The sequence below is a fragment of the Fringilla coelebs genome (assembly GCF_963513975.1).
Source record: "Fringilla coelebs genome assembly, chromosome: 3".
Taxonomy (NCBI): Eukaryota; Metazoa; Chordata; class Aves; order Passeriformes; family Fringillidae; genus Fringilla; species Fringilla coelebs.
The window spans coordinates 99,720,493-99,747,049 of NC_140030.1; the positions used below are offsets into that span (position 1 = coordinate 99,720,493).

General features: G+C 38.7%; 1 protein-coding gene across 1 annotated transcript in view; it reads left to right on the top strand.

Annotated features, from left to right (window-relative positions):
* The window catches only part of WDPCP (WD repeat containing planar cell polarity effector), a gene marked incomplete at both ends in the record, with an annotated part of 101,980 nt that overhangs the window by 47,364 nt on the left and 28,059 nt on the right, over positions 1-26,557 (top strand). Inside the window, 2 exons of the mRNA XM_084201938.1 lie at positions 9,949-10,012; positions 16,011-16,113. Coding sequence (XP_084058064.1) covers positions 9,949-10,012; positions 16,011-16,113 — 167 coding nt within the window. The remainder of the gene's footprint in view (positions 1-9,948; positions 10,013-16,010; positions 16,114-26,557) is intronic.

Here is a 26,557-nt window from a genome sequence, read left to right on the forward strand (position 1 = left end):
CTGTACCAGTGAAATTAGTAGAAACTATGTTTTAAAAATGTGTGAACATACAGATAAATAACATGTTGGGGGAGAGTCAGCAGGATTTCTGTAAAGGCAAGTCACATCTCAAAACTCAAATTCTTTGATGTCAGCAGTCATGTGAGTAATGGCTATCCATCTGCTACTGATGAAAGTTTGACCATTGAAGACCTTTTTGGAAGGTCTCTCACCAATATGTCTTAAAGAAACTAAGCTGCCTCAGGATTAGAGGAAAGCTTCCCTTTCATAGACAAGTAATTAATTAGAAGGTAAGAAAGAGAGAAAGAGTAAATGGTCAGTTGTCATGGAGATCACCAATGGTAATTATAAGTATAGCAGATCTGTTCTGGTAAGTAACCTGGCAAAGAAGCAGTGAGCTGCCAGCATTTGCTAATGCCACTAAATTATTAACACTAGTAAAGATAGGACCTGCTGTGAAGACCAGCAAAAGGGCTTCACAGCAATGACATAGTGTCAAAATTGAAGGTAGAATTAAATGTAAATAAATTCAAAGTGAAGCGCTTTGTACACAGTGGTGTGTGACTCCAAACTTCATGTGTAACCTGATGCAATCTGAGCTCAACATTATTCTAGAAGAAGAATTTGGTCCTATAACTCTACAGCTATAAAATAGTTCAGTGCTCAGCTGAAGTACAAAAAGCACATTGCAAACTAGGAATTCTTAGAAAATAACTAGACAAGAAAACAGTGAACTTCAGTGCACCTGAATTTTGTGTGTAGTTTTGGAGTCCCACAATCCGTAAAATGATATAGTAGAACTCAAAAAGGTTTAGGAAGGGCAGCCAGGATGATTAAAGGCATGAAACAGTTTTAGTGAAAGGAGTGGCTAAATAGACTAGAACTCCTCAACCTAAAGAGAAGCAGCAGAGATAGAGATCTATTAAATTGTGAATGTTAGGGAGAAAGAGCACAGTAAATGACTGCTCACTACTTCTTCTAATACAAAAAATAGAGGTCATCAAGCAAAGCTAACACGTGGCCATTTCAAAATATAGTGATTCTTCACATAACATGTAATTAAAATATGAACCTCCTTACCACAGGATGTTGTGGATGCTAAAATTGTATGTGAGTTCAAAGGCAAGGTTCAGAGAAGAGCAATTCACTGAGGAACACCAGCCTGGAAACCACCTCTGGCTCAGCAAATCCCTGAACCACAAATTGTTGGAGACTGGGAGACTACTTAGGGAAGTATCACCATATGCTTACCCTGTTCTAATATTCTCTCCCAGCTAATGGTAAGGGATTAGGTCAGGAGTGCCTTCAGTCTCAGCAAAAGGCTGTTTCTATGTTTTATGTTCTGGACATGATGCTGTGCAGAAAAAAGCACATCAGACTCAATAGTTTTCCATTTGATCCCTCAAAAATGTGCCAAAATTCATACAACGTTCCACACAATATCTTACCTGTCTCTTCCGTGGCTGTATTTGCTGCAGTGGAGCTGTTATGTGTGGGAATTGTATGCGCATTACCACTGCATTATTTTATTATAAAGAAAAAATTTGGTTATTGACAAACATAGGTGGAAAAGGTAAATATACTCTAATGGACCCATAATTCAGCAAGTGATTCAAAATTTCGCCCTGAACCATGATTCTGTAAGTAGATATTTATCTTTAGGCAGCCAGCTTTAGAAAATATTGAGCTAATATGTTTTCTCCGAGAAGTCTTAGCACTAAAAAAGCACATCTTATCCAATGTCAGGCATGAGGGAGAATTGGCCCTGTACCTCATAGAAAGCCAAGGAGGAAAAGGGCCTGTTCATCTTAACTTTAATACCAAATTTCCATCTGCTGCAGCTCAAAATTGCAGAGATATCACATGTACACAATAGGGATTTATTATAAAGGCAGCAACTCATCCTTAACCACAGCAATGATACTGGGCCTCTGTTATATAGCTGTCTTTAGTGTGTAGACATGCTGATATGTTTGCTCAATAAAATCCAGCTTTCAAGACATACTGTTAAGTTTACATGATCACTAGAGTGAGAGGGATAAAGCTGGAAAAGAAGAAAAGCAGAAGCGAATTAATGCAATAAAGGCTAGGATTTAACAGACAGGGTTGAGTAAAATAAATGTGAAACAACAGGTGTCACTGACTCTTATCAGCATTTTTAATTAACACCTGTTTTTAGCCCAGAGTACTTTGGAAGAGTATGTTGGAGTGTGTCTGTATTTAAAGATAAAGATACGCTGTTGAGAAGTTACTAAATAGTGAGAGGTTGGAGGAATGAAGAGGTTTGGGGGTGGGGGAAGCCTCTGTTTGCTGGGTGGGTGTTGGTTGCAGCTTAGAGAAACCTGAAGGAAACCACGATGATAAAATTGCAAGGTAGGGAAATACTGCTATGGCAACAAAATATATGTTCTCTTGAAGGAAAATGAGTATGAAAAAGGAAATAAGGAGTGTAGGAAATTGAAAGGAAGTACAGGTTAAAATAAAAGACAGGATCTAGTTTTAAAAGATACAAATTGTAATCGTTTCAATTTATGTAATAATATTTTATGATTGTAATCAACTTCTGTTATCCAGACTTTTATAGCACCTGCTCTGGGAAATTTTGGAGCACTTGTTAGATGTGAAAGAGTGCTCATTCACAGCAGGAAGGGGATGCAGTCATACTTTTCAGTGGCCCATCCTACAAGAATCCAAGTTAACGTGAATGACCAGCATCACATGGGAAGTGTGTGGCGTAAATGTTCATAGAACCAGTTTCTTTAAACAAATGTTTCTTCAGTGCAAGTATGAGGCAGTTCCTGAGTGTTACAGTAGTTCTGGTTTATAATTAATTTGAGCAAAGTTCAACAAATAAATGACATATCTTTTTTTATACCTAGACCCACTGCTTTTTCTAGAATATTATATACATCTAAACTATTTCTAAGTAAGTATGTATTTTAAAGGTTTAAATGATCCCTTATTATTAAACTACTTCATTCAAAAATTAACTTGGTTCACTTGAAAAACTGACTCAAAATTCTGTCCTGGGAAGAAGTGTGTAAGGTAGAATCACCTGAACTATTTCACTCAAAAATACATATTGGTTTCCTAGAGCAGAATATCATCCTAGAAGATAGGAATCACATACAAAGATTATTAACTTTTTTTATGGTTGGTTTGGGAACAACCTCAAGATTCACAACCAGTTAAGCCCTCAAGGGCTTTCTCTGGCCAGAGAGTCATTGTGTCTGGCTCCCCTTATTAGCTTTCTCTTTCTTCCTATTTTTTTAATTTGGTTTGCTTGTTTACTTTCTTGCTTCAAACCAGAGGGTACCCTTTGATGTGAAGGGCATTCAGTTCAACGCCCTACAGTCTATAAAGTTATGGGTGGACTTCCTTTAGGTCAGAGATATTAACTTGACAGTATCTTTCAAGTGATTGAAATTTTGGGCACCTTGAGAGACTTGTATTTTTGTATTTGTATATTGTATTTCTCATGGTTATTCACTGACTTACCTGAGACCTATTTCTGTATGACCTTTGAAAGGTTCCATAAGGGATTTCTTTTTAAACAAGTCACTCAGGCCACAAATCCAGCACTTCACTTAACATGCCCATATTTAGGGCCCATGGAAAATTATAGGTCATAAACACATGCATTAATGCTTTGCTAAATCTGGGCCTGAAGGGATGTATAGATTATGCCTGGACAACCTTTAGAGCTCCTACATCTAAAATACAATTTAGGATACAATTTAGGAGATTATCCCCTTGACTCCATACACATAGACCCAGTGGCTGTTTCTCCATTAGCCTTTGGTGTGCTCTGCAGCACTTTCTCTTCGTCGGTATCTTAGAAGGTAACGAGGCTGTGAACCCTCCTCAGAGGTTTGTGTGTCCTGTTCAAAGGAGCTTATAACCTAAAAGCATTGTGGCATAATAGCAGTGGGCTGGCAAAATAATACTGCTAGCATCTCAGAGGGTGGAGCTTTCCAATGCATCCATTGATCCTTCTGCCGCCTCCCTACTAACTTCCAGAATCATTGGGGAATCTCAGCCAATTTAACAGAGGGTAGAAGTCTCAGAAATAAGCAAATGCCTGCAAGTTTTGTGAAAATCAGCAACCAGTTGGGGTTAAATAGAATGCAGGAGGTTATCTGTGTCCCAAAAAAAGCTACAGTGAAAGTTCAGCAGATAGAAGTTCTGCCAATCAAGACGTGCTGCGGAACACCAAGCATGGTCCACATGGCCTCTTGTTCAAACCTTGGCTGGGAGGGGGCCATGGATGCCCTGCTGGGAGAAGGACAGTGTTGTCTGGAGGATGTTCTGGCAGGGTACTTTTGGGACCAGGAAGAGTTGCTGTGTTGAGCCTGAGTTGGAGGAAGCATAAAATAGGTTCTTTGGAGAGTTCTTGGTCGTCAGGCTGTGTTCCATTTTCTACAACCACCTTATTTAAAACAGGGCATCCTCCTGAACTCATTAGGGTAAAATCATTTTGGGTTTTGGTTGACTTTTGCTTAAAGTGAGTTTCTTTGTCTGTTAATCTGGGTTTTTTTAAAGAAATGTGATATCTTGATGTATTTATTCCTCTCCAGGAACTCTTAAGTACCACTTTTTCAGCATTCAATATAAAATGCAGGATATAAATCTTTGACTGATACTATACTTTATATACAATGGATTAACCAGCAGTCTAAGTCTTCAGAATTTACTGAAAATTTACATTAAAGTATCTCATTGGAGCTCAATAGAATTTCAAGGTTGTCATTTTAGGGACCATTACACATGAGAATTTTTCCTGTGAAATATATAAGTCGTTTTAGCCCTTGTTTTGTAAATAGGCTACATGCCTAAATCAGTGGTGTTGTGTTCAACAGTTGGTGAAAAACTAATCTGTCCCCATTTAAATCAACCACTTAGCAACCCAGCCACACAGTTTTTAGGTTCTTTAACCTGATAATCTCTAATTATTCTGGCTTGGAATTCCAACAGAATGGGGTTCAGAGTCATTTTGCAGATTTTTTTTTTTTTAATATTGTCTAATTTCAAAGGAAAATATTTCAGATAATAACAACATATTTTGAGGGGGGGAAAAAAGCATGAAAACCATTTCTGTTCCAAAAATTGCTGATATGAGAATTTATGAGGAAACAGCTCCTTTTATGAATAATTTTTATTATTGTGTTTAAGAAATGGGCAAGATGCCTAGAAATTGAGTGAAAGAATGAGCTATTAAATTGAAATATTAAATGAAATAACTGAATTAAAAGTGATCATGTAAACCCAGCAGTAAATGTTGGGAGCTGTAGCTGATTGAACATATTTTCATCATCTGTTTTGTATGCTTAAATACAATTGCTTGATGTAAGTAAACACTTGATTGATATTCTGAATACTTTAAAATCTGCATATGCATCATGGAATACTGAACAATTAAAACTTAATTTCAGTGTAGTTTGATTACATGTAAATTATTTCAATATTCATTTTTTCCTGTTCTGTTTGCTCAGTGCATATTTAATATCCACTTTTTGAATGCATATCACTCTTGATTGGACTGTGAGATGAGGAGGACTCTGAAATTTCTTCCATTAAAAAGGATTGCCTTATAAATACTATTTGTGCCACAGCTCTTCCCCTGCAGATTATTTTCTAAATGTTGTGTACTCTTATTGAAGACAAGGAAAAAGCTGCTGCAGCCCTCCTTTATCAGCCCAGCACAAGGAATATGCTTACATGGTCGATGAGCATGTCTAAGAAGGCTTGTTGGTTGTAACTAGTCCCTAAAGAAATGTTTCCATCTTTTCTGCACTATATTGCTTGCCTGCATGAGCTCCCTCTCCCTTCCCTTCCTTCTCCCTCCATGTGATTTTTATTTTATTTTCCTGGTTCTTGGAGGTCTTACAAGACACTTGAATATTATAGTTAAATATTACAAGGGCTTTCAAGTTGACCATCTTCAGTTTGAAAAATGTATCTCTATTGTTAAGTGACCACATTCAAATTTAGGAGTTGTGGAATACAGATTAAAAAATTTTGCCTTTTTACATATTTGTAGAACATTTTCTAAAAGCCAAAGAGACTTCTTGTCCCTTCTCTGCAGGCTGAAATCCATACACATTTTTTTTGATCAAAAGTATTTCAAATTACTGTATTTCTGAACATCCAACAGAAGGAAATCCCAGGCATTTGATTCTCTTATTATTTATGCCAGTGAAGAGAATAGCATTTCTGAAGTTACAGATAACATTATATTTTTTTATTACTTATATATTTTATTTTATTTTAAAATAAAATTATTTCTTGGCATCTTTTCAGTTAAGTCATATACCCAAAATACAGGCAGACAGCAGGTTTGTCACTTCACCATGGAAGGCAAGTCTGGATTCCTCTCTGCACTGACCATTTTTGACCTACGTGTCTGTTGTTATATTAGTCCCATTTCCCCTTGATTTCCTTGTCCATACTAACTGAAATTTTTAATCCTTTTTTAGAGTACATACAGAAATGCATATAATAACAGTATTCTTTAGTTATGTGAGAATTTGAAGTTAATGTTGTATCTACTAAATGGCTTTCAGAGAAATGTTTTCCTATGTGTCCTACATAGTTAATTGCAGTTTCAGAGTTCTAATCTTGAAGGTCATATTTCTGTTGCCTGTCATTTTGACCAAACAAGTGGCTGTACTTCATGGTTTGCAGGTGGATTTCCTTATCTCTCTTTTTCAAGAGACATATAAGTCTTGATTGCTGGAGTTATTGTGAACCAAGCAATAACGGGCAAGGAGGAGGAGGGGGTGGGAAGACACTGTTCAACACCAGGGCCCTGGAGATTCCATTTTAGAGAGCAAATATTGTACCTCGTGACTGTAGCCCAAGAACAAACGGGGGAAGGTTTTACTTGGGGGTTATTTTGTTTGTTCGAGGAGCTGATAAACTGTTAAGTGAGTGTGCTAGGATAAAGCAGGCGTATAAAACAGACATTATTAGCCTGAGGTTGGTCTCATGCTATATAGACCTCTCTCTAATGGTTTCTGTACATTGAAACCAACAAAACTTTCATAACAAAGGGTTTCAGAACAACAGTTATCTTCTTGTAAAGTTAGGTTAAAAATTCTGGATATTCCTGACTGATTTAATACTGTTGGCCTAAGTTAAAAAAAACTTGTCACTCTACTTTGCTTTGTAACATCTGCCTTCTTTTAAAGCAATTCAATTTATAATAATTTATGAAGTAACTTTGATTGTTATTTGCAACACTCTTGGTTTGTGAAGAGCATTTCTTAGATAGTCTTTTTTTCCCCTTTTTGTTTTTCCTTAGTACAGAACTGAAAATAATGAGTTAATGTCACACTTTTATGAATAGGGGCCATAATGAGACTGAAGTATGTATGTTGATTAAAGGAAAAATAATTGAAATTTTTGTGAAACTGCAAAGAAATGACAGCTTAAGGCCATGATTCTGTTCTGCGACTTAATCAAATGAGAAAGTTATTTTATATTTTTTGGTTGCAGGCATTTTTTCCCTGGCTACAGCAAATGTCATTCAAGTAGTCTATGTAGTGATAACTTTGGAAATACAAAATAATGATACAGGCATTCTTTTTAGCCAGTCACATTGCTGGTTTCTGTTCAGTTTCCAAATTCCCCTCTAAGTACTAAGAATGTGTATTTAATCCATAATGGGGAAAAAAAATGTGCCAGGAAAAAATATAAACATGATAGCTGTTCAAGATACACATACTTTAACACTTACCTATTTTTCTTAATTAAAAGTATAGCTTCAAAAACATCATTGCAAAACCATGTATTTTGATGAAAAATCTATCATAGGAATCATGTTGAAAACTTCAGATACACAGACAGGCATAAGAAAGTGGGGGTGCACTGCCTGTTCCCTGGTGATCAAGAGGTTAACTTTAATTTATCTCTTCCCCTCCCTTAAACTGGTTCTGTGAGGAGGGCTGCAAATTAGTACTTGGAAGGCACAGCAGGGAGATTAGCTTTAGGGAGGGAAGGGCTCCCCACTCCAGCTCTTAGGAACCTCACCTGGAGAGTGCATTTCCTTTTCTACTTAAGCTAACATATTATGCCTTCTTGTCACGAATGTTATTCCTTGAGGAAAAGTCCTCTCTGGTTCTATCTTGCAATCTGATGAATCATTCCAAGTGTGTGGTAGAAGAGAGGAGAGCGATAAGGCTGTTAACAGGAGGGAGCCAGGAAACCGCTGAGGCCGTGGCCGGGAACAGGAATCCTGGTGTGGTGCATCATAAGGGATTAGTTTACCCAGCCAGGGGAAGGAGGATTCCCATCTTTCCTCTTGTTCACACCAGCCTGAGGAGGAGCTGCAGCACTGCCCACTGTTTCCTATGACACCACCAAGGTACAGAGCTGTACAAATTCTGGCATCCATGTGATGCTGTCTGACAATATTCATTTGACAAGCACAGCCTACAGCTTTCTAACCCTTAGAAATCACAATGTTTTTTTCCCCACTGGGGCAAAGAAGTCATCTCGTTCCAAACTTAAAGTTCTACAACTGATCCATTGTTGAAATTGTTAACAGGTGGAAAGGGAAATTTACCACTTTGTAATGGAACAAATACAAAAATGTTCTATATGGAATCAATCTTCTACCTCCCAGCTGAAATAAAATTGGGGTATTTGCATTTCTAAAACTAATCACCAGACCTATTTTCATAGCTAATTTTAAACAGTTAAAAATGTGCTATAGAGGAAAATGTGTACAGATAGAATCACTTTCTCATAATACAATGTCACATAACGGTTATCTATGCCTAGTATAAGAGAGACATTAGCCCAATGCAGAATTTTCAAGGATTAGCATTTGCCAGTGCAATGTTGATTTAACCAGATCTGATGGGATTCAACACTGAACCACTTGGTGAAGGTTTTAAACAATGAAGAAGGTTAAGGGTAGTCACTGTCCTACCTGACAGTTCTGCAATCTGAGTTTGAGCCTATCAAATTTCCCCAAGAACATCCTCAGAAAGCTTCTGAAGGAGGGCTTGTGTCCTCCTGCTTCTGTGGAATTCCTGAGGATTGCACACAGGAGGATATACACACCCTTGCCCAGTCCCTCCATCCCTGTGGATGGGATTTTTTAGTTGCTGTAACTCCCAGGAGATGGTGTGTGGTGTCTGGGTAGGACAAAGGGGTTGGCCTGTCACCACAAATGGAAGGAGCTGTTGTTCAGCAAGGTCTCAACCCACCAAAGGAATGGTCCTCAAAGATGACGTTCCACATTCACATTGCTCCCTTCCTGCTCTACTGCATCTCTGGGTGATGCTCAGGTGGTGCCTCTAGAGCATATCTAGAGGTAATTTTTGCTTTGCCCCTTATTTTGCTTCATTGATGCAGTCTTTTTCACTGTAGGATCTCAGAAAACTCTCAGGAGTCTGTGCTAATGCTGGGCTAAGGTAGTTATGATGCAAAACAGCATCACCCTCTACCTCTTTTAGTCCCTGAGGATTCTTGACTCAATTGGATTAACATCTTCAGAGAGCCGTATCAAGGGGTCTGCAAGGACAAAACTCAGTGTAAACATCTACAGGAACCTTGAAAGTAATGTGAAATTTGGGATTAGTATTTTCTGTAGAAGATTTTGAGGTTCCTACCAGCATTGCTGGGGATACTGTTTATCTATGTTGTGGTTGCTGTCTTTGTAAAGGATGGATTGTTAGGATCTTCAGCTCCCTTCAGATTCAACCAGATATGATGGGGCTCAACACTGAACCACTTGGTGAAGGTTTTAAACAATGAAGAAGGTTAAGGGTAGTCAATGTCCTACCTCACAGTTCTGCAATTGAGTTTGAGCCTATCAGGTTTCCCCAATAAAGCTTTGGCATCACTTTTGGTGAGCATTGAAGGACTTAGTCAATGAGCAAAATTTGATGCAGCTCTTAAGTTAACCTCAGCAAGCAATGTGTTTCCTTTTTCTTTCAGGTATCAGAGGTTTGAAAAAGCATTTCTGCTTGCTGTTGATATCGGTGCTCGGGACCTGTTCATGGTGAGTTGTTTCTGGAGACAGAGGCTGTTAGAAGATATTATTTGTCAGCTTTTGCACACAATAAAAAAGTTCCAGGTCATTTGCAGCCTTGGACACATACTGAAGACAGAACTGTTCTACCTTTGCCATCATGAAACTCATCAGTAGGAATTTAGTATCTTCAGAGTCACTGACATTTTCCCCAGTGGGACCTACAGGCTATTCTAAATTTTCCAGGAATTATTGTACATGTTTTTAAACTTTCCCTTTCTTCATCTGACCTGATGTGGGTGAATGTCATCTTTCACTCTAGTAAGCTTATACATTTCTAATTTGTTCCTTTAAGTCCAACTGCTGAGTCCAGGACACAAGAGCTGTCCATGTCCTGGGGATCCTGAATGCTCTTAGTTTGTCTCTTGGGGTTTTGTGAAAAGTGACAAATTATGAACGCTTCTGCTGGTACTTTTAAAACAACAAAGCTCAGCAGCATCAACACAAAGGTTTTAACATTTCATGCACACTCTGCCTCCTCCCATTTAATTAGCTACAAAAGTAAAATTAACCAGCTCTTAAAAGGTCCTCTGTGTGAGCACTGCAGGAGGTTCTTGTTTTATAAGATCTTGCACCACAATGTCACAGTGAGGTCAGATGGACAAAGCCAGTCGTGCTCTCCTAGTCTCTCAGCATGTTGCTGCTCCACAGCTGATTTCATTGTTTTCAAAGAAACAATAGGAAAGGGCTTGTTGAAAAAAAGGCCCTTTGAACGATTCGTTTGCTTGACTCTTTTGCGTAATGAAGACATTCTGTTGTTTAAATTAAGCTTTGACACTAGATGTTAATATCATTTATCCCATTAAGTCACTTGCCCTGCTAGTTTGATCTTGATATTTAAATTGTATGTTAAATTACACAATTAAATCCTGCTTTTAGGGGTTATGAAAATTCCCTTCTAATTATATAAAAAGTTGTGTGAACCTTTTGATGTTTTTTTCACGGCTCTAATCATCTGGCTTGTTCCATCTAATTAGAAAGATGTGAATACTGCGATAAACTTTCCTAAGTATGCATCAAAAGAATGTGATGGAAATGTCAGACTTTTAGGAAATTCATTACTTGTTCTATGTTTACTCCTCTCGATTTTCTGTCTTTTTAGATCATCTCTTTCCTTTTCTCCCTTTATTGAATGTAACCTCTTCAATACAAATTTTATACCTAATCATGCTAAGCACTGCTACAGTCACATATAAGATTCAGGCTTTAGTATGTCTGGAGCAGATTAAAGCTTTTTGTCAAGGGCTCTCCCAGTGTACAGATAACAAATACTCCCTAATTTTAGCCATTCTGACAGAATAAATGTCCCAGCATTTGCATCAAAGGCCCTCTCTCATATGACTGAGAGCATTTTCTATGTGATCTGTTTCTCTTTCCTTCTCTCTGCTGGTGGCAGGATTGAAGGAGCACCTCTGTGCCAGGCTGGGAAACACCAGTGTTGGGTGTTGAGATGGGTGCACAGCTGCTAGCAAGAGGGAGGGACTGTCAGTACCCGGCTCCACAGGTTATTGATAACATGTTCTACTGTCACCAAAAAGTCTCTCCAACTTTCTTCAAGAGGAGTTTCACTGTTCACAAAGCAATTAACTCCATCCTTTCCTACTCTTTGCCTTTCCTCTCTCAACACCTACTCTTCATTTCCCATCCTACCAATGCCCTTAAACATAAATGTATATTTCTGAGAAGTTCCTCCTGGCTTATGTCATTGTGAGATCAAAACCAGTTCTTTAATGTCCTCGTTCTGCTTGCATTACCTTTGAAATTCTTCATAGTTGCCCCTAAATTATGCTACAAGCAGCACACATCCCTCCCTCCTCTGGGGAAATGTCCTTCTGCTAATTCATCATCTAAGTCAGTCTCTAATGAACAAACTTTACAATAAGCTAACAGTGGTACTGCTGCAAGCCCACTAAGTACAGGACTCAAGAAGTTTAAACATGCATAGGTCATTAAGAGTATTTATTTGTGCCGTGGTAATTTTTAGGGAATTTGGCTTCATTGTGCTTAATACCATGTGAAAATTAGATAACCTGTTCCCTGAAACCTTACAGTCCTTCTAGGGATTAGTATAACAATGCTACTGCTAAGTAAGGGTTAGGTATCCCTCACTTCTGCTTAATACTGAATGATTCCTATATATTGTTTATGTAGGGCAAAATGCAATTACTAGTATACAATTTGATTTTGCATATATTTAAAGCAGTTTTATCCATTTTTAAAACCTCAGATAGCTCTCGGAGTCACATCACCTTATTCCTAATTAATTTAATGGAATTTCGAGAAGAAATAGTAGTCTAAATAAAGTTACCTGATGACATAAGCAAAATGAGAAAGATCATTTTATTAAAGGGGAATGGAGAATGAACAAAAAGGATAGAGAATTATAAATACAACAGAGGTTGAGGAGGATGCAAACGTTGAGTACCCATCACCTGAGACTTCTAAGAAAATGTCCTATCTCTTAGAGAATTTACCCTGAGCATCAATTTCACCAAACAGGGCTCTACAGCATTCCTATTATTTGTTTTGAGACTGCAAAGAAGTTTGAGAGAATGCTATCTGAGGGCTAATTTCTTTCAAAGAAATGAAAAAGAAAAAACAAAAAAGGCTTACAACTGTAGCTGTAGCGTCACTAGATGATGCCATAGCAAGACACATACACTGCTGTGTCTCTCCCTGAGCTTTACCCTTGTGTCACATCCAAGTCCATCAATTAATATTATCTCCTACAAAGTTAAAAAAAAAAAAACTGAAAAGGGCATAATATCAAGAACAACAGCTCCATGTATTGGATAGTGACTGATCCAATCTGTGACAGAAAAGATCAAGCAGTGGAAAGGTTGTTAGCTTGAAATGCTTTTGTAGTGCAGTCCAGCTCTCAGCTGCTGAAAATTCAAAAGGCCATCCCATGTACCAAAGATAGCAAAAAATGCAAGGAAAAGACACTTTAATAAAACTGTCAGATCTTGGGTGATACACTGATGAGGAAAGTGCATGCTTCGAAGAAATGTTGGAGTGTTGCCCAGAAATATCCTATAGACAAATGCACATCGTGTTTCAAATGACTTCTGCTCACCAATCGCCAGCTCTGTGAGTCACAAAGGTGAGGGGGAAAGGGAAGTAGTCCAAAAAGTAAGGAAACTGTTAAGTGTTAAAATAGAGCCCTTTCAGCAAGCTCCTGATAAGCAGCTGAAATATGTTTTTATTGTCACCATTGTGTTTGAGAGAGATGTGATCTTTGGACTTATAAATTTTTAGGTAATTGTGTGAAAAAAATCCTTCATGAATATTCAGATAATTTAATTCCTTTTTCTCCTGTCATTCTTTAAAGCAGCCTGTAATCTGGTGCTTCTTTTTTTGTTGTTTTTCATTTTTCTGGTTTAATCTACTCAGAGAGTTATAAATTCTTAGAAAAATCTACTTATGGTGGTTTATTTGAATGAGAAACACCTAAATTAGATCTGAAATGGTCTAATTAGGAGATTTCATATCTGTAATCTTTTCTTTCTAAAGCTGGTTTAGAGATGAGGCAAAGGCTACTTTTTTATTGTTCTTTATGACCAGCAACTTGAGGAACAACAAAGCAAGCCACTTACCAACCTGCTGTAAACCTTTATTTCTTACAAGGCCCCTGTTAGTTAATGATGGATGTGTAAAACCTTTACATTTTTTTACTCAAACCAGAAAATGGGCAAAGCCAAGACCTGAAATAACAGCTGCTTTGATACACAGAGTGCAAAAGCTCTTCACTGACAAAACTTCATCGTTTTCTGCATTTGTTTCCACTCCATCCTCAAGCTTACTATTTGAAATTGCACAGAGGTATACAATACTTCTCATAGTTTAAGCTACAAAAAGACAATCCTTAAACATTGTCAGAATGTATTTTAAATACGTCTGCCTGTACATCCAAACCTCTGTAAGTTCAGACTTGTCCAAGTGCCCTTGGGTCTTCTATTGTTATCTAAATAAGGCGACAGTATCTGCTGTTTAATCTTCATAGAAATCATATCTTGCTGCTCAGGCCTTTTTCTCCTGACAACCAAGTTAGACCTACAAAGAGAGGAAATACAGAGTTCACCACAAGTTCATAACCCATTACTCTGCTCCAAGACATTTGCACATTTTTTTAGTCGCACCTGTGTCTGTGATGAGAAGACACTGCTGTCTCCTACAGACTCTGCAGATCCTGCAGTTCCAGGCTTTCCTGCATAATCATCTCAGTTTCTCTAAGATTTTCAGTTTTGTTTTAAAGTTCTTGTTCTTGTTGTTAAATGAGGGGTTACTGAAAGCAGCATGTCCTTCTCCTAACACTATGACTCTCGCTTTTTTCATCTAAACGTGTCTTTCAAGAGTAAAGTCACTTTTCCTGTAAGAGTTTCTGTCATATTGATGCATGTGGCAGTAAACTCACATCGTGATGAATGGTTTCACCTGAGATCTTCCACATTAGGGAGAACATAGTTGCTTTTATAGCATGCAGAGGTCAATATTTCCAGCAAACACACCTTTTCTCTTTTAATTCCTGCAAGCAGATGGCTTGCAGAACAAAGGAATAACTTAAATCTTTGGATGTCAACTGGCATCTTCAGCAAAGTAGTGGCGGAAAAACTTTGCCAACTATTCTTGGATTTTTCTCACTTTCTGTGTCACAGTTCATGCACAGAGCAGCATGTGTCTGTGATGCCAGATGAGAAGAGGATTAATTGTCTCTTGATTAATGGTCAAGAATAAACTTTTACTTTTTGAGGACCAAAACCAAGGGCAGTTAGAGTGTAGTTTTTCTGCAGGAATATATTCTCTGTATGTAGTACAGGTGGTTTTCACCTCAAATATTAATATGCAATAAAAAGCCTTGACTTTTGATAGGGGCATGCAGTGATGGGACAAGGGGTAATGGCTTTAAACTGGCAGAGGGCAGGTTTAGGTTGGACATTTGGAAGAAATTCTTTCCTGTGAGGGTGGTGAGGCTCTGGAACAGAAGTCACCCAAAGAAGCTGTGGCTGCCCCATCCCTGGAAGTGCTTAAGGCCAGGTTGAATCAGACTGGGAGCAACCTGGCCTAGTGGAAGGGCAGGTTGTCCCTGCCCAGGGCAGGGAGCTGGAACAAGTTGATCTCTAAGGTGCCTTCCAACCCAAGCCATTCTATAATTCTGTATAATGATAACACCCCTGCTGCAGCCCTCTGGTTTTTGACTCTAGATAAAAGAGTAGATCCAGAGTATTAGCAACTATTCATGCTAGACAACATTTTTGGAATGCCCCTTGTTGTTCAGGAGTAAATCAGGAATCATGCCAACCCTGTGGATGTTAAAACCACTGAGCAGCCACTGTTGCTCTTATTACCTCCAATATCAGCACAGGGAGGACCATCACCCTCTTACCCACTGAACAGTGAGGGTAAGAACCTTCAACTGTGAGTGTATGACAACATTCAAAGAAAAATTAGTCCTTAAAAGATGGAAACCTTCAAATCATAAAATTATTAAGGTTGGAAAAGGCCTCAAGGGTAATTGAGTCCAGCTGTTAAACCATTACTAACCGACCCACCACTAGCCCATGTCTCTAAGCACCACATCTGCATTTAGCATGCTCCAAGTAGAGGGCTGTCAGCCAGGAGAGTTCCAATACTTCAGATCTGGTTTACACAGAGCCACCTCCTATCAACATTCTTTTAATTCAACAGAAGTTATGTTAAAAGTCAACAGATTGGTTTCTTTCGTACACTGAGTCAATAGCTTTGCTTTTATCAGTGCCTGATTGGTCAGTGTTTTATTCATTGCTGTATTCAACAGCACAAGTAAGGAAATATATTTGCGTTGGAGGGAATTAAAATGTAATGGTAGGTTCATCAGTTCCATCTGTGTTTGCCATCTAAATAATAAAAGAACCTCTTTCTTTCAAAATCCCTTTTGTTGCTCCTTTGAGATTCATTTTAGATTAATCTTTTTTCTTCTTTATTTCCAAAGGACATCCATTACCTTGCTCTAGATAAGGGTGAATTGGCACTAGCTGAAGTGGCAAAGAGAAAGGCTAATGACATTGATGCAGAATCAATAACTACTGGAATTGGTAAGAATTAATGGTGTCTAAAAAGCCCTTTGTTTTAATCAATACTTGTCCTGTAGAACATGTTGTTATATTTGTAGAGGGGTTATTGTTTTGATTGTATTGTTTTCTTTGAAAGTGAGACCAGATTTTCATTTGTGACTAAAGAAAAGTATTTTTATTCCTAACTAAAGAAGGATAAAAATCACACAGCTTTGCCTTTCAGTACCCGTGTGAGGATAGCTATGAAGTAAAAAGATTTAAACTACGGCTATATAGAAAAATTCAGGTTATACAAACTGAACTGAGTGCAAGAGGAAAGGGACTGAAAATATTTGTTCATGTCAACTTTTAAGGCCAGGTATGGCAATTTGACTCACCTCTAAATATTTGCTGGTGCACACTGGAGCCAAAGCATTGATACTTTGGCAGCACTCGAATGGAACATTTACTGATGCGAGCACAACTTCACATCCTGGCTTTGAAGCAGAAGCTCTGCATGCAGTGGAATTCTTGCCATTCCATAAGAAATAGCAATGCTAAAGTTGCAGTGTGAGATTAACAGCTGAAACACAGATGACTTTTCATGCAGGTGAGCTCACAACTCATTCACTTTCTCCTTGTGTTTCTTCTGAATTGACATGAAGAAATGTATGCAAGCACATGAGACCATTCTGATTTCATGCCTTATAGTATGAACCAAGAAGAAGGTGTCTCTGTCTAGAGAGTTGACTTCCACTGGAAACAAAGGGAGGAAAACCCACAAAGCCTAAAAATGTTTGTATAAAATTTGCACAGTTCTGTTTTTGCTTGTTCTACTGCATCATTAGAGGAAAGCACTGAGCTTTTGTCCCTATCCCATGCCAAAAAGTAAAATAGGATTACAGCTCAGAAAATTTTTTGTGAGTCAGTCACAAAACCTTTAAGATCTTGGGTAGCATGGGATTCTTTTAGAACTATACATCTTCCTTTTTACTCAGAGCATACAAGGCAATGCCACTCCAGTCCCTAGAAATGCAGAGAGATCATATATGCATTTATGTGCCTGTTTCTGTAGATTGTTTAAATCCATAACTTTCAAGGCTGTTGCAATACAGTTGCACCTCCGTCCCTCTCCAGCAGAGTAGGAATCAAGCGGTGCCTCTCCTGAACTCTTCAGAGTCTTTCATTTTCATGCTCAAGTCACTTAAAGCTATTTTTCCACCATACCTGGGCTTTTAGGCAAGCCCTTTCACCACTAGAGTTTGAGCTAGAGTTCGAAAAAACCTGACTTGTTTAGGTCATCCCTTAATAGACGCTTTAAAGTGTACAGTTACATCTCCCTTGCTTTCTCTTTTCTCTCTTCTCTCTTCTCTTCTCTTCTCTTCTCTTCTCTTCTCTTCTCTTCTCTTCTCTTCTCTTCTCTTCTCTTCTCTTCTCTTCTCTTCTCTTCTCTTCTCTTCTCTTCTCTTCTCTTCTCTTCTCTTCTCTTCTCTTCTCTTCTCTTCCTTCTTAGGTTCTTATGTGCTTCACCAAATATAACTGAGATACCCAGGACTTGCATCTGATCATTATCTATTCTTTGACACTTAATTCAGAAAGTTTAAACTCTAATCTGTATCTTTGCAAACTACCATGATTAGTAGATTTGTGAAGTTGGGGTATTTATAAATTTAGTGAGAGCCTTTTGTAGCATTGCAGATGCACATGCGGGGAGAGGGGTAGGGAAAAGAACAGAGGTGATCACAGGTGCCTTCCTTGCCTATCAAATGCCATACAAGTGTGACTACAATTCAGCAGTAAATGTGCAGGCACAAAGTCTTCCCCTCCTCCAGACCAGTCCTACAGTTACGTCTGCAATGCCCCATTAGCATAAATTATTAAAGTCATTTTATATGATAAAGACTTTTGCTGAATAATTAACTATCAGGATGATTTAAAGTACTTTTCAATGCCCCCAGGGACAAACTGTCACTGAGATTCATTCTCTAAACAGTAATGAATTTGCATCCAATTCATTTTGTATGAAAATAAACAGGAATCTCCCATGAGTTTGTTTCTCTGCAGATTCAATCTCACCTTAAACATGTGAAATCTCAGCCACAGGTTTTGTTTTGTTATACTTTATTGCAATGTCCCTTCTAATGATGTTTTTATTTCATAAACTGTTGTTGGCAAAAAAGTTGACACGAGGTATGAACTTTGTGGACTCAATGAAAACAAAAGATGATGAGTGCTTTATATGTAAATTGCTGTATCTTTCTAATACTTTGAGGGGGAGAAAAAAAACATGCCAGTTTAAAATGCAGTTTCAAACAAGTCTGTGTCTTTGGCCTCTTCCCAAACCCAGACCTCTTCAGCTGGTCCCTGCTCTCTGGAGCTGGCAGCAACTCAGTTCACCAATGGTCACACTTCTCCAAACTTCTTGAAGCCACTTCAGGCTTTTACAAAGAGACAGTAACCTAAGCAGCAAGGTGCAACCAGTGCTCTTGAGCTCATACTGGGCACATCTACAGCTTATTTCTTAAAAATATGTGTGTGTATATATATATATATATATATATATATATATATATATAAAGTGAACCATTGCCATACATATGTCAATATCTGATGAAATTTCCTGAGCTAGCCCATCCCCAAACCTCAGCTCAGCACTGCTTGAAAATAAGATGAGTCATTGCTTCTGGCTGATTCCCAAGCCTTTGAGAGTGCTCCATCTTGCCCCAGATATATTTAATTTGTCAAGATATTTCTGTGTACAGGGCTCACTTCAAGCATAATGTGTTTCAAACTCAGACTTCCAGGAAAAGTTTCAAGCTCTTACAAATAATGCAGTATGGCAATATAATTAAAATTTATAGATGTCATCTAGAATTCTATATGGATAGATTCCTTACATATGTTATACCAATATTTGTGTTGAGATAAAACTAAAAATAGGCTGATTATTTTAAGGTTTTCTGAATTTTGGCTCTTCTCAGTTCATCATCATGTGATTGCAGTTTGCTGGACACTCTTTTGAAGAAGCCACCTTCAAAGCTAAGGAGCTAAGGAGGTCTGTGGGCATCTGGTAAAAACATCTGTAGACCTGCAGAGCACAGTAGCTTTGTGAGAATATTGCTGAGCAAAACGAAGTGTTAGGTGAACGATGGTTTTGGCAGAATCATATAGTTTTGTTCATCTGATTAAAATCTTCTGAGGATCAGTATTCTCATAAGATTGTATGTTTGACAGCCTGTGAAAATGCATCTTGAGGGATGAGAATATTGAAGTAATGGTACTGTACATCTCAGAAATGGCATTAGCTATCTTCTCTTTTCCCCACCCTTATTTGATCAGCAGACCACTGGCCATGGATCCTGTGGTTTCTTCTTCTAAAGATTTTCTGTTGAATTATTTCTGAAGTAGATCCACAAGTTCCTTAATGAGGTCAGGGAGTTCTCATTTAGCCTTGCCTAAAATGTATGCTGTGCACCTCATTTCACTTGATTAAAAGAGAGAATAAATAATTTATTCAATATTGGCATATATGTAGGTTACTAATAAATTCTGTTTATGAGCGTAACCTGGCATGTACTCTCCTGGAACAGTATTTTCTGTGGTGGGAGAGTGAGTCTGTTTGGTGCTGTAAAGTGTGGGTTGCTAATGTAAAACCTGAGTTGCAAAGAACTGACATGGCAGAGCCTGTTAAGAAATGCCATAGCTAATAATGATCATGGAGGTGAGGAGCTCAGCCCTTCAGACATCATTGCTCAATGAATATCCAACGAAGAGCATATGTAGGCAGTGTCAGAAAGTTTCCCAAGGCCAACTTCCAACAAATTACATTAGGGCCTAGCAAGGTGATTTTAACCTTCAAATCAACAGCTTTCACCCAAAAGGGATTCATGTTGTGACAAGACAGATAACTGCTGCATAGTTAAAAGGCAAATTGGAAAACCTTGTATTTCTACTTAGAATTTCAGAATATTAGTAACTAATGTTTAGGCAACATTTCTAACAGAGGTATCTTAACAAAAACACTGATGTTCAGATAATTGCATTGTTCTGAATGCTAGATGGGACTGACTAACATTTTGGTGGTTCACTAATGTCTCATGAAAGCACTTGAGGTTTTTCCATTTAAAAAAGAATTTTAAAATAAATCTGGAAGTATTCCATACTGTTTGCGAGATAGGGAATCTTATCAGTTCTCACAGAGACTGAAGTCTAATTTCCCACAGTGTTTGTAAAATGACATTTAAAATGTAGGGACCCTAAATGTTTCACCTTACTGGCAAGGATCATCACCAGTTTGAACCCTAAGTGGAGAATTAATTAATTTTATCTTAGTTCTGTGGTGGTGTTTTATATTGAATGGCTTACATGTTCTTTGTGATAATTAATAATGACACATCCTACAGTGTTTTGTCTGAGGTACCAGTCTGGTCTTGCATTGCAGTCTGCTACCTCCAAATCACTTATCATTTACTCAGATCTTCCCCTCTTCCTGACAATCCTGGGGAGCCTGCTTGCATTTCAAGACCACGTTTAGAATTGTCCCCCTGTGTTTGTAACCTTCTCTGGCCTTGCATTAGCCTAGTTGGTAACATTTCCTTCTCCTCTGATCCATAATGATTCCTTTCATCTCTCAAGCAGTATTCTTCCTCACCCTCACATACCCTCTCTGACACTGATGGCAAAGCCTTCTTCATTTCCTGCTCTTCCTTGGCATGTGCAGCTTTCTCTTGTCATCTATCAAGTTTCAAGTTAACTGAGAATCTTGGCCTTTATTTAATGACTTTTATTTCACTGTATAACATGTTTACGGCATGCTTCAAAGGTATTGTCCCAGACACTTGTGAGCTGTGATCTGGGAGGGCTCTGGGACACCTATTCATAGTACAATTTTTTGGACCCTGCCCCCTTCAGTGTAAGTGTTAGATCTCCTATTTATTTATTTCTATTTTCAGTTTAAGTCAATCAAAACCTCTGGAATCAAACCCTTTGCTTTTATTTCTCTAATAATGTAACTTTTTCCCCAGAGAGCCAGAAAAACATTTTTAATGAAAAATGCTTTCTAAGTATGATTGGCAGTTCACCTATGGCAATAAATTAGTTTCCACAAGCACCTTTTTAATTTTGTGCCACCCAAGATGAGTGTCTTTGAAGATCCGTAGTAATTTGAAATTATTTAACTGTGCTCATATATACACTGTCTTGAACATTTCAAGCCACACACAGCACTTGACACAGAGCCCACTAAACACAGTGAAAGGATTTCTGCCATCTTCATTGGGCTTTGGAAGGGGGTTTTAGCAAGCAACAATCTCATGGGTGGGTGTGGTATGACCAGGACCACTGCCATCTGCAAAGACCTGGTTTGGAAGGACCAAGGTGTAGAGTGGCTTCAAGAGGAGGGAGCAGCAGCCAGTGCTCATGGCATTGCATCCTATTTTTAAATTTCCAGCTGGTACTGAGGATTTTACTCTCTTGAGGGTTACAGGCACTTTCTGCTCCCCTCCTTGTGTTCTTTTCAAGAAGGGGAGTAGATTGTTTTACTTGAAGTCTACAGTAATGCCAAACTATTTCTGGCTCCACCTCATCTCACCTCTCCTCTTGTGTCATGATGTCAGTTTTGATCTATACCTTCCCACTGCTAGACAGCTTTGCCTAAAGACATAATCCTCAGCCCCTAATAATTATGAGTACATCAAAGGCGAGTTGGTTTGCTTAGCTGCAGAGGTCTCCACAAAGATCTGTGTATATTCACTTGAAAGAGATTCATAGTTTTGTGTCAAGCTTTAGAATTATCATGGCCTTCCATTTTTCTCTTTCTTTATATTCTGTTCCACTACAGAACTGATTTAAAAAGCACAACTATATGCCCAAAATGAAGACACCTTCTCCTTCATATTTTAATGATCCTCATATTTTGTAATGTCTGCCAGCAGTAAATTATGCCCTGTTGATTATGAAAAAAATCTTACCAGAAGTCATAGATTAACTATTTTTTGCCAGTTTTAGGGACGTCAACTTTTTGTACCAAAAGCCACATACTATGACTGCTTTATAAAAAAACAAAGAAAAAGAAATCCAGTATTTCCAAATTCTGAAAACTGAAAGGAGTTGTCTGTACCTGATGTGATTTTATTTTACTAACAAGTAGGACATTGCAAGGCGTGTGAGGTCACTCAACTCAGATCTCTTCAGTATAATTCCATCTTATCCCTATAACCCCCAGCCACACAGACAACAGTGAATGGATGACACTAATTACCAAGTAAACAACATATTTTCAGTGGCAACAGATCAAGAAGAAAGTTTCAAAAGTGAAAGGAATTCACAGAGCTACACCTTGGGGGAGGATGTAACACGATAAAGAATAGTTTAGCATAAAAGATCTCGGAGGGATGCCCATGGCATGGCATTGAAGTGAAGAGAAGCAAGCCAGTACTCAAGCTGTTGACATTGTAGCTAGGAATTTAAGTAGGAATTTGGCTTCTCATCACTGACTTCAGTCCATAGACTGTAGTAAATTTAAATAGAAAGCACACATAGTTAAAATAACTGTTGAAACAAACTATCAAAGAAATTGATGCATGGAAAGTGTCTTTGCATGAAGACTGAATGAATACCTTTCTGGGAAATAGGTCTTAGCCAAATACAATTTATGCTTAGTCAAACACATGTTTTTCTGGCTTGGTGTAGGATAGCTGGATGAAATTTAATAGCCTCTAATTCACTGTAGGTCAAACTAGATGATTTACACTATATCATTATAGTATAATATTCATATGTTCTGGATACTACTCTTGCCTACAGCTCTGTGAAAAAGCCCCTGGTAAATCTCCCATTAGCTTCAAAAGGCCCACATGTGGTCTGAAAGACTGCAGTTAAAAGCCACATAATATATATGTAATATATATTCACACATCTCATAGTATGCACGTGTGTGTGTACATAAGTGGGTGTTATATTTACACATACACAGCCAAAATCTGGCCAGTCATGAAAATACCTCTGAATCTGAACACAAGCCAGAGGAATTATTACGTATTTGTATTTTGCTCCATGACATCACAGAAGCCACTGCTGCTTTTTTTGTTTTTGTTTGTTTGTTTGTTTGTTTTGGGGGTTTTTTTTTTTGTTTTATTTTGTGTTGTTTTGTTTCCTGAAAGAACAAAAAAGTAATCACAAGCAGGAGGTGCTTTCATAACTGCTGCAGCTGGCTGGGAGCTGCAGATCTGTGTGCTCTCAGTGTGTCAGGGGCATGTTTGTCTCACACACCCTGGAGCCATCCCTCAGCCTCTCGCTTTCCGACGGGGAACTCGCTGGTTGCGCTTCTTTCTGCACACTGAAAAGCGTTGGCAAACACATATTTGCATGGCAGTTGGTATGTGTTTTGTCCTGTTTGCTCTGCGTAATGTAACGTGATGTGACAGGCTGTAATTCATCTCTTCAGCTGCGTGACAGCAGAGGGATTGGAAAAGAGGTGCGATGGTGGGCTGATGCAAGGTGGCAATTTAATGTTAAGTTGTAGTTTCTCTGTGTTAAGGTTTTTTAGAATCACCTACCCAAGATTATCTCTGAGTATTCCCTGTGCAGGTGAGTTTTAGAAGTAGTGATCAGGCAGAGCACAGTCAGCATCAGGAGGAAGCTGGAGCTCCCTGTGCTTAGAAGGAGCAACTCTTGCAAATATGAGAACCCTTGCACATGTGGTGTTAGATCAAACAGACAAACAAGAACATTGAAGGACGATTTATTTATTTCCTCCTCTTTCATTGCACTCCCCAGGCACACCACAGGTCCTTATGTGGGAATACTGTGGAATTGCCGACGGCAAAAACGGAGGTTGAGGCTGTTTTCCTCCATAGACTCCTACACAAGAGACTGCTTGACAGTTCACCCCTGAAAAATTCCCACCACAGGTGTTAGGGTGTTTGATAACCTGATGGTGGCTCTTGTTGAGTGCTTCCAGCCTAACAAAACCAAGTTCCCTGTTAAAATCCCATCGCAGGACTGGGACGGTCTAATCAGGACACTTCTGGTGTGAGGCATAGGGAAGAGTTCAGCAGAGCCCGAGGGTGAGCTTTGCATCCACTGCTCTTCTCAGTACTGCACTTTCTGAAGTGTCCCACTTGGCCAGAAGATGAAATTAAGAGAGTTGTTTAAGAAAAACCATTGGTGAAAAGGTGATCTACAGTGCCTAGCACAAGGCAGTAAGTACATGCAGAATTAATGACTTTTTTCTTTCCTAAACATACATTCTGTATTTAATTTCAGCTATTTGAAGTATTTTTCCCTAAAAATCCTTCCTGTCAGCTAGTCTTCCCTGACACTTCTTTTTACTTTAAATCTCAGTGCCATGAAACTTCCGCAGCTCCCCAACCCATGCATGGATAATACCTGCCATTCAATAATATTTTTCACAGCATTCAAGACACTAAAAGTCCTGAATCATACTAGATTTCAAACTATAAATTCAGTCTTAAAAACAGATTGGTTATCTCTGCAATGTTGATATTATGAAATGGCAAAATATTTTAATATGATGGAAAGATATCATTAATGATTGCTTATAAGCATGTATGGTGTTCGCTTTAATTAGTCATTTACTGCAGTCACACTGCCATCATCTTTATGATAATCAAAGCTGCAACAGCCACTTGATTTCTGCCTCCTGCCCTCCCAGCTCAGGGACACCACAACATCAGTAAAAAGTTGGGGTAGGTTTCTCACATAAATTAAATTCCATGGATTAAACACTTAACTGATAGTTTAAACATTTTCCCTGTAAAAGAACATGGAAGTCAATATTCTTTCCTGTAGTCTTGTGTTAAAAACCTAAGCATGGCTTCTCTATTTTTTTTTTCAAAAATTTAACATTGTTTCACAGCAACTAGATCATATTTTTTGCTTAATGAAGCCTCTGCTACATCTTGCTATGGTTACTCATTTACATCTGCTGAATTTAGTCCTTTCTCTTGATAATGTTCCTGCTCTTAAAATCCCCCCTGGAGACCTCCAAATACATCTAAAGTGCACCAGATGAAGAGCAAATTCTGGGGCCTTCCCAGACACCTTGCTGAACATTCCCAGGATGTGTTTTTACATTATTTGGTGGGTGCTGGTGAACCATCAAGAGCCTTACATGAGCTCACCCTCTGACTGAAGGATTTGGAACCCAGTCCTAAACCTGTTTGAAATTCTCTACTAAATTTCACCACACCTCTGCTTAAATAATACAAACTCTTATCACACAGATGCAAGATAATGGCTACAATTAATTATTTATTTTACTGCATAGGATGCACTGTAACCAAAGCAAAGAGCTACAAAGTGCTTAACTTAGGCCCTTGCTTTTAGCCACCAAAGGGCAAAATATTTAGTTCATGAAGGCAAATATGGAGCCTGTGTGGGCACCTTCTTCTGTAGTGTGAGCCCAGATCACTCTGCTCACTGTGCTGCCTTTGCCTCAGACATATAAGGGAAGAGTTAGCGCCACACTGATCACTGCAATAAACAGAATTTTAACAGTAAAACATTCCAGAAACATTCCTCAAGCAGTCATGAAGGAAGCGCAGGCTTTAGTCAGTGCCTTATTTTTGTGTATTATTGTCAACTGTACTGCCCCAACCTATTCCTGTGTGTATTTGGGAGTTTTGCTGTCCACTCATTGGAATAGCACCAAGACATCAGGTAAAGAACTGGATGTAATTAGACCTTCACAACCATCACAAACCCTCTGGATTACTCTGGCCTCCTTGTTTTAGCCTTGGATGATTGTGCTTTCCTTTGGGAACTGTGTGACCCCTCTGTGGCCAGCTGCCCATCCTTTCAGCCCCATCCCATGCCAGGGCCCCTCGCTGTCACCTCCCTCTGGCTGACCAAACAGCCAGGTGAAGCCCATTTCCTAAGCTCGCTTGTTTTCTGTAATTTTTGCCGCATAAGGTGAAAGCACACCCCTGGGGAATCAGCTGTAATCCTCTCGTTCGTGTTTGCCATTAGGTGTCAGTGTGACAACAACCATGGTACACAAAGGCTGCGCAGGGGTGTGCAGGGATACCACCCCCCTCCTAAACTTCTCATTGTCCACTCGGGACAAACCCAGTGGGGGAGGAAAAAACCGAGGGGAAGGAAAGGCCGAAGAAAGCAATAAACGTTTTATTTCCGGGTGCTTTTCCATCACCTAATTGAAATTATTTACTAACAGATAAGTCTGTTTGCATTTCATTCAGCGTGTCTCAGGTTCCCGGTGCTGCAGTTGTCAAAGAAGGGTAATATTTACAAAACCAGGAGAAGAGTTTCTGCACACACTGATCTCACCCTATTTTGGGGCAAAAGAAACAGTCAATATTATCAGTAATTTGCAGTCAGCAGGAGGTAAACTGCTTTACCCGGTGCAAATGTTAAATTACTTGCGTGAGTTGAAGCCTGACAATATTGGTGCTTATAGATGAGTCCTTCACAAGTTGTTTAAAGTACTGTATTAGAAATTACAACT